Below are 8,963 nucleotides of genomic sequence, written 5' to 3' on the forward strand. Positions count from 1 at the left end.
TATAATAAACACAAATATGACCAATTTTTCTAACTTTTGTGTTTTGACTTGGAATTAATCTAAAATAAAGCTTATTAGAGCATAATAACCACACACACAGGAAAAAAAAAAAAAAGACACGTCCAAATTGGATTTAAAGGAAAAAAAAGCTCAAATAATGGTACCAAATAATTCCAAAATAAAACTCATTAGAACATAATAACCAAAAACAAGACACACGTCAAAATTGGACTTAAAATGAAAATAAAAAAGCTCAAATAATGGTAGAGAGAAAAAGTCAGCAAATTAAATTTTATTATAAAGTCACCTCTAAAAGGTCAGATATCATGTACCATCATCACTAGCTACCAGAAACGTCTCACCCTTTTGTTAGCACCAAAAGTCTTCTTGTCCTTCTAAAATCTCTTCAACATTAGCAACCCTACTATTTACAACTACATAAAATTTTTGTTTTCTTTCCAATTTGCCGACCCCAACTTATTTAGAACTGAGTCGTATTATTTTTGTTGTAACAAGTAACATCGCTCTCTGGTCCAGCATCTCATTTGTTCTCATCGATCCCCCCTATGTAAATTCTCATTCACCACAAAAAATGTCAATTCCAAAACATGGGCACAGATGCCACAGATTTTTCAAGTTTATAATCCCATCAATTACTTGTCTAAATTAAACTTGAAAAGTTACGTTGTTGCCAGATCAGATATTCCCTTTTGTTGATAGCATATCTCCACCTCTAATAGTGTGTGTTATTGACTTATCAATTAAGTCGATAACAGAAAAGGAAGATTCGTATTCCTTTGTTTTTCTGGAAATTAAAGACAAATGATGATCTGTTGGGATAACGAGTTCTCACGTGAAGTAGTAGGGATGGCTTGGATTATGCTAAGGATTGATTACTCAAGGCTTTTTTGGCTATTGTTTGGTGTTTTCTCTTACGAAAATCATGAAGGAAAACCTCGGATTTCCCAGCATTTCTCTCTCTCTCTTTCTTTCTTTTCTCGCTCTTAGTCACTAAAAAGTGTTAATTATTCTGTCCTCCGGTGGACTGAACTCTGCCAAGAGGTTCTTTTTCTCACGTCCGTTTCATTTCCCTTCTTTCACCAAGATAAACAACTACTTCTCCGGCTAATAAAGTTTAGTGAAAATAATATAGTTAGCAATATATATATATATACACACAATCTTCAAAAGAAAAAGAAGAAACTTTTCTTTTGATTCATTCACCATGCATAGAGTTCGAATGTTTGAATTAAACTCGGAGTTGGAATATGTGGAAATTGATTCATCAAAACGCTATGGACGTGTAAGTTTTTCATATCCTTTTTCTCTTTAATTTTTTTAAGGTTTAATATCCTTGTTCTTAATGGTGATTAATGCTTTGCGCTTAATCGAGTGAATCATCGTCTCTTTGCGAATTACTCTACCAATTAATACGTTTAATTTCCTCTTTTTCTTCTTTTTGATTTTAATTTGTCAAGTCTAAACTTTTTTAATTGGAAGTTTTTTGATTTACAACTTTGCAACTCTTTCAGTTTCTCATACAAAACAAAATTAAAACCAACTTTCATATACTTCTACCGTTAGATCAAGATTCTTTCTAACAAAAAATAGTAGAGATTTCTTCTTATCCTTGTTATGGTAGGTAAAACTATTTAATGTTTATGCTAATAAAAGATTGCAAGTATTGGTGAAACAATACAAGTGTGCGCAAATTGATTCGTAAGAAATAGCATGCTATAGGCCGGCAAATGTTAGTTGAAAACCTCCAAATGGCGGACCTCATCATTTGTAATTAAAGAAGCATGTTGTGAAGCAAGTTGACTTTTAGAAGAAATATTTTTATTTGTCAATTCTTGATAAAATAATCCTTTTTTTAATTTCGTTTTTGGTTGGTGATGAACCACCAAAACTTGTGTGGTATAAGGATTTTGGCAGATTACTTTTAGAATCTTATCACATTTAAAAGAAATACTAATTAATTAAGCTAGGAAGTCATAATTGATAATATATTTTGATGATGATGCTTATACTGGATATAAAGGGGAAATATCAAGAAACAGTGTTATTAGTCTAAATACACAATAAATTAATGGTGTTTCGATTATCCGTCACATGATTACACTGTTGACAAAATGTATATATACTCCTATATTGGTATTCTGCGTTCTAAGGTTAGATTGAATTAAATACTTAATTATAGTTTGAAATTGGGAATATAACGACAATATGTAAATGCAAGGAAGAAAAAGATCTATGTGATACCATTTAATTGAGATTAAATTTAATATGATACTTTAGTTAGGTTCAATATTTGCTAGGAGTCTCGTAGTCTTGCAGATACTTATAAGCTAATAGAAGAAAAAAAATACTTCTAGTAATAGACAAACTAATTTTTAAAAACTAGTATTTGACTATGACAAGCTTAAAAGAAGTAACACGTTGAACAATAAGGATTCACATAACTGATCACAACTTATTTGAGATTGAAACACTGTTATAATAGTAGTTGTAGTGAAGCTAGAAGAATATGATTTATTAGTATGATATCTTTTATCCATCGATGGCTATCACTACCTAGAGTTTGACTGCATTCTTTGAGTTTGACTGCATTCTTGGATTCAATATTATTTCATCTTGCTGTTATTCCTAGTTGTTGAAATTATCTTTTCTTTTCTGTCGTTCTCTAACTGAGGGTCTATCGGAAACAGCCTCTCTGCCCTTCCAGGGGTAGGGGTAAGGCTGCGTACATCTTACCCGCCCCAGACCCTACTTGTGGGAAACTACTGAGCTTGTTGTTGTTGTTATAAGCTACTAATTGTAATTATGATTAATAACTTCCTTTGCAGTTCAAAGAAATCCTTGGAAAAGGAGCAACAAAGATAGTGTATAAGGCATTTGATGAGTTACTAGGAATAGAGGTAGCTTGGAACCAAGTGAAACTGAATGATGTGTTTAGATCACCTGAAGAATTACAAAGGCTCTACTCAGAAGTCCATCTCCTCAAGGAACTTGATCATGAATCCATCATGAAATTTCATGCATCTTGGATCAATGTTGAAGGCAGAACCTTCAACTTCATCACTGAAATGTTTACCTCTGGCACTCTTAGAGAGTAATACATCCACATCCCATATCTTGACTTTTTTTTTTTAATTATATATACCGATACTGCAATTTATCTGTGCGGTTTAACCAGTTATAACATATTATATATTATTCTATTTTCCTACATAGTTACCAACATATTATGCTCTATGACTTTATATTTAGTGTACTGATCACAGTGAAATGAATCTTTATATTATCAGGTTAGGTTGATGACCTATAATAATAGGTAACTCTTCATTATAAGCCTGGCATGATAACTTAGGAAATAAAACAATAACCTGCAATAAAAAGTAAATTAAAGTGATAGTATAACATTTCTTTTTCTCAATCCGTGCATATAACTTGAATTCATAGTAGTTGATGTGAGAGTTATCTATTGTAGTAAGTCAACATGCAAAAACTTTCAGTGTCTATTAACATAAACTCGATAAAGTAGGAGTAATTTTCAAAAATTGGTAAAGTTATTTAGACTGACTGTTTTTTTCTTGATGTAGGTATAGACACAAGTATAAGAGAGTAAATATACATGCAATCAAGAACTGGGCACGACAAATCCTCAAAGGTCTTGCTTATTTGCACGGTCACAATCCTCCAGTTATACATCGAGATCTGAAGTGCGATAACATCTTTGTCAACGGACATCTTGGTCAAGTCAAAATTGGTGATTTAGGCTTAGCGACCATACTATGTGGATCACACCATGCTCATAGTGTCATAGGCAATGACCTCACCTACTATTATTTTTCCTTTCTTGAATATCTTTGATAAATTTCTGGCTCCGTCACTGATTGCTAAAACTATACTGAATGTTCTGTTATCCTAATTAGGTACTCCTGAGTTTATGGCACCAGAACTATACGAAGAGGATTATGATGAACTTGTAGATGTATACTCTTTTGGCATGTGTGTATTAGAAATGCTCACTTCTGAATATCCATATAGTGAATGTTCAAATCCAGCTCAAATATACAAGAAAGTGACCTCGGTAAGATCATGAACGTGTCTTCCATATCTTATTTTCATGATAAATATTTACACGATCAAATTACTTATATAACACGTAACCTTATGTAACATGTTAAATCACACTGATAGTGTAACATATTTTTGTCTGACAGGGAAAGCTACCAAAAGCATTTTACAAGATCAGTGATGCTGAAGCCCAAATATTTGTTGGAAGATGCTTGAATCCTGCTTCTGAAAGGCCATCTGCTTCTGAGCTATTGAGGGATCCATTCCTTGCTGTTGATGAGGATGAACAATTATCTCCTGTCATAAATTTGCCATGTCATCAAAAGTTTACACCAAATGGGGAACAAAATGAAGCACCTTGTCAGTTTGATGATTCAGTACTAGGTGGCACAGACATGACAATAACAGGAACAATGAATCCTGAAGATGATGCCATCTTTCTCAAAGTACAAATTTCTCAAAAGAATGGTAAATTGCTTCACCATTTATTTTTCAGAAATAAAGAATTGTAGTTCAAGAACTTGTATGCAAGACTCAGGATCTTAATCTCTTTATGGTCGTCTATATATATATGTTAAAGAGGCAGCAAATGAGCGAGTTAGCTTAAATTTGGGTAGTTAATTCAATAAGGATCATGAACCAGCCAGTCCAAAACTTACTTGTGTCAAAATAGATCAAATAACATGTCATAACCCAACCGGCTCAACATGAGATAACCTCCGATTTACTTATTTATTCATTCTTGCTTTTTTGAAAAAGAAAAGTGAAAGCTAATGTATTTTTTTTAAAAAAAAATTATCAGCTTAATTAAGTTCTTCAAATTTTATATAATTCCCAGTCTTTAAATTTGATTTTGTATGTTTAGGTTTGTATGCATCTTGACCTGCTGTGTTACACTATTATGTGTCACAAATTAAAAAAAAAGCCAGATTTACAAGTGGTCATTCAAAAATAGCCACGCTTTCAAACGTAATCGAAATTTAGTCACTTTTCATATAAAGATAAATTTGAACGAAAACACTGTTCAAAATCTGGAAAAATACTCCAGTATAATATACTGGAGTTCCAGTATACTATACCGGTCCAGCATAATATACTGGAACTTTCTGCATGTTGGAGTTCCAGCATAATATGCTGGAAGTTCATACACAGGTGCATCGGTCTCCAGTATATTATGCTGGAACTTTCCGTGTTGCAGCAAAATAGTGGCTATTTTTAATGACTTTGCAAAAGTTGGCTATTTTTGAATGACCAGTCCAAAAACTGGCTAGCCCGTACTATTTTTTACCTATTCTGTCCCTTTTGACCCAATAATTTAATGGGTCATTTCGGGTTCAACCCATTGGATCAAGCCAAGAAAGGGGATATAATCCAACCGTTTAAACTGGGACGAGTTGCTAAAAAAGGGTTGATTTGGCCACCTATCAGTGGCGGAGGCAGGATCTCCATGAAGGGGGTTCAAAAAAAAATTGTAGCTAGTGGGAATTGAACCTCTGACCTTAGGAAGGTTTTGAACACCCTTGATCACTAAGCTACACTTTTGGGTTCTGTTAAGGGGGTTCAAAACTTAATATATAGAGGTAAAAAACAGATTTTGCCTGAACCCCCTTCGGCCCCCCTAAATCCGCCTTATGTGCCTGCTTATCTAGTAATTGTCTAGTTTTATTTAAGGTGTCCTAAAATGTTACTCATTGGACTTGTCCATTTTTAGGCAAAGCGAGGAACATATTCTTCCCATTCGACATATCTAATGACACTGCAATGGAAGTGGCAGTGGAAATGGTGAAGGAGTTAGACATAACAGATTGGGATCCTCTTCAAATTGCTGATATGATTGACGAGGAAATTTCTGCTTTAATTCCAGCATGGAAGAATTCACAGGACTCTGTTCAGAATTATGAACAGCAGCATAGCTTCAACTACGTAGAAGATGATGACGAAAACCATCGCAATCCTTTCTATTACGTTTCTTCCCATTCTTCTTCTCAACTTTCTCTCCCTGCTCTCCTCCCTTCATATGAATGTCTTCAAGGTTTGTGCCGGTTTCTTTTTCCATGATTATGAAGTAATTTACGCGTAACTGGATTTAATTTTATCCCATATATAGTAAGGTCAAAAAATCTTTTTCCACTGACGGTAAAGTAACTGATCTTAGTTTACATACTATAACAATAAAGTTATAAAACTATTTTCGTCATATAAAAGTAATTGAACTTTTATCCATTATGGCGATAAAGTCAGTATGTTTGTCGTTATAGGGGATAAAGTACGGCGATTTTAGTTACTTCAATGTGACAAAGGATAGTTCTGTACTTTACCTTCATAATAGGTAAAGTTTATTGAGTTTACCAGTATAGAAAGTAAAATTCAATTACTTTAATGATACAAAAAATAACTTTGTGACTCTACTGTCATATTCAGTGATCCTACGTAAAATTAATTCAATGTCTATCCGCATCTTCTCATTGTTCCATGTTCTTATTTATTCGTATTGCAGATGAGTTGAAACTGTATGATGATTCAAGTTCTATGAACTCCTATGGATCCTACAACAACTTAAACTTTTGTTCCCTTCAGGAAGATGATGCTGATCATGATTTGAACTACAAGAAAGCAGAATCTCAGTACTGTACTGATCAGAAGACAAACAAATGTACTACAAGGTTCTGTCCTGGAACAAACATGTCCAAGAATCAGAGCGCGCTAATGAATCAACATCCAAAATTGACTAAGGTAAAATCGCTAGTTGATATCCGTAGTCAATTGCTGCATCGTTCTCTTGTAGAAGAGATAAGTAAGAGGCGCTTGTTCAACACTGTTGGTGCTGTTGAGAATATTGGCTATCACGATCCTGCCATCAACAAAAGCCATGGCTTAGGTTGGTGACCTTCATATATGCTCGTCAAAGGTTATCCCGATGGTTAATGTTGAATGTGTGTGAACAAAGATCTCACACCATGTTAAAAGTACCTTTGGACTGGCTTAGCCCAAATAAAACGAACAGAATGTGATCTCTCTTTCGTCAAGTCCTTTGGGACTTGAAGACAACGATGAAATATTTTTACTCATCGTCTGATTGTAAGATACTATTGAATCTCAAAACTTTCAAGTTTATGTTTATGTGAACTGCAGTTCCCTGCCATAAATATTTGTTGTAAGCTTGTGACAATATCCAACTTTTTCATTTTGGTTTAGCTCAATCCCTTAGCTGAAGAGTAAACATGAAGTCCTCAAATATCGGATACTTCCTCAAATGGAATACATAATGGTCCACACCAGATAAAAGGTCACATCTCAATTAGGAAGACTCATAAGTACGTTAACTCCTTATCAAATATTTCTCACGGTTCTGCCGAGGCACTAATCCCATGAGAGTAATGGCACGATTTCCTGTCATGGCGTACGGTCCGATTTCATAATAATAGTGTACACTACTGAGGTCGTACGGTCCGATCCATAGATGCATCTCATAATACTACCGAGGCGAACGACCCGATCCCATAATGGTACTGCTGAGGCATTCAGCCCAGCCCCATAGGAACACCGAAACTTAACGAATCACTAGCCCCACTCACTGAAACATAACTTTTTTCTCAGAACTCCATTTGGGCTCCACAATATATGGTTGGAAAGCTAATTCAAAGGGCTACAACTTTCATGTTTTACGTTTTTTCCAAATTCCAAACGGAACAGGGCGAAAAACGCGGTCGAAACCGCGACCGCGGAACTGACCGCGGCAGAAATCAGAGAGCTTGTCTGGCCGCAGTCCTACCGCGTTTTGACCGCGGCCGCGCCCCTCCAGGCGTCAAAAAGAAGTCCTATTTCGCCCGGGACAAGTTTATTTCGGCCCTACACTATTCCAACTTGTATAAAAGGGGTCCTAAACCTATTTTGAGGGGGGGGGGGGGTACATATTTTGGACACAAATTAGACCTAAGGAGGCAGGAGACACTACTTTAGGGTTAGACAACACCCTTGGAGACAAGAACACATTGGGAGCAAGGCGGAGAATTCTTCTACGAGTTTTTCCTTCCTCTTCCTATTTTTCAGTGTTGGTTATGACTTTTAGTATTGTAGTTTTACATACTATTATGAATAGCTAATTTGTTATCTAGAGTTTTGATAGAACCTCTTGTAGGATAAATTCTTGTTATGTTTTTATATAATTGAGCCATAACTTTTCTCTATTTGTTCAACTACGTTTATATTCTGGTTGATTGAAGAGCTCTCAATTAGCTGTGCCTATTTAGTATGCATAACTCGGGAGAGAGTGCATATTTAGGTAATTGTTGAACAACACCACTCCCAAAGTATATGAGGGATCAATAACGTAGGGTTTAAAGGCGGGATTAGGGATAACGAAGCCTTGGGTGCGATCTGAAGTGAGCTGTATTAAAAGCCAGCTAGCGTAGCTCGGGAGAGCGCGTCTAGTAAATTGTCGTAATTACTCGGGAGAGATTTACGGTAATAAGAGTGCTCATGATCGGTAGAGAATACTTAGGCGAAATTATAGAAGACATAGCGGGAAGGATTCCGACAATAGGGGAAATCATAACTCTAGACCTCCTTAATCTTTTCTCTAACCCTCAGTATCGTTAGTTGTTAATTTACTATTTTAATTTGTTAGTTAAGTTGTTAAACACAAGAATCTTAATATCTATAAGTTAGGAATTGTTCAAGCTTGTCTTCTCGGTGATAGTGAACAGCTGTAGCTAAACCTTAGTTCTGTGGGATTCGACTCCGGACTTGTAAACCGGATTGTATTTGCAACGACCGCATTGTCCTTTTTATAAGGCATAGTTGGGCGTGATCAAATTTTGGCGCCGTTGCCGGGGAACTAACGATGTAGTTGTAGGTGTACATATTGCTAGGTTTCAAGTTTG

The 8,963-nt window shown here is 35.4% G+C and overlaps 1 protein-coding gene across 1 annotated transcript; it reads left to right on the forward strand.

Annotated features, from left to right (window-relative positions):
• The first annotated feature begins 334 nt into the window (after window positions 1-334).
• LOC109214533 (probable serine/threonine-protein kinase WNK5) lies at window positions 335-7,264 on the forward strand. The gene is made up of 7 exons (XM_019378462.1): window positions 335-1,303; window positions 2,847-3,112; window positions 3,603-3,826; window positions 3,936-4,093; window positions 4,227-4,548; window positions 5,792-6,112; window positions 6,578-7,264. The coding sequence occupies exons 1-7, from the start codon at window positions 1,226-1,228 to the stop codon at window positions 6,964-6,966; spliced, it is 1,758 nt and encodes a 585-aa protein (XP_019234007.1). The 5' UTR covers window positions 335-1,225; the 3' UTR covers window positions 6,967-7,264.
• The last annotated feature ends 1,699 nt before the right edge of the window (window positions 7,265-8,963 follow it).

Source organism: Nicotiana attenuata, unplaced genomic scaffold (genome assembly GCF_001879085.1).
Source record: "Nicotiana attenuata strain UT unplaced genomic scaffold, NIATTr2, whole genome shotgun sequence".
Classification (NCBI taxonomy): Eukaryota; Viridiplantae; Streptophyta; class Magnoliopsida; order Solanales; family Solanaceae; genus Nicotiana; species Nicotiana attenuata.

Excerpts from the sequence above, each read along its gene's own strand:
- LOC109214533 (XM_019378462.1), top strand. The coding sequence starts at position 1,226 with ATGCATAGAGTTCGAATGTTTGAATTAAACTCGGAGTTGGAATATGTG. Across the intron at positions 3,827-3,935 it reads CCATGCTCATAGTGTCATAG|GTACTCCTGAGTTTATGGCA; the intron begins GCAATGACCTCA and ends TATCCTAATTAG. Across the intron at positions 4,094-4,226 it reads TATACAAGAAAGTGACCTCG|GGAAAGCTACCAAAAGCATT; the intron begins GTAAGATCATGA and ends TTTGTCTGACAG.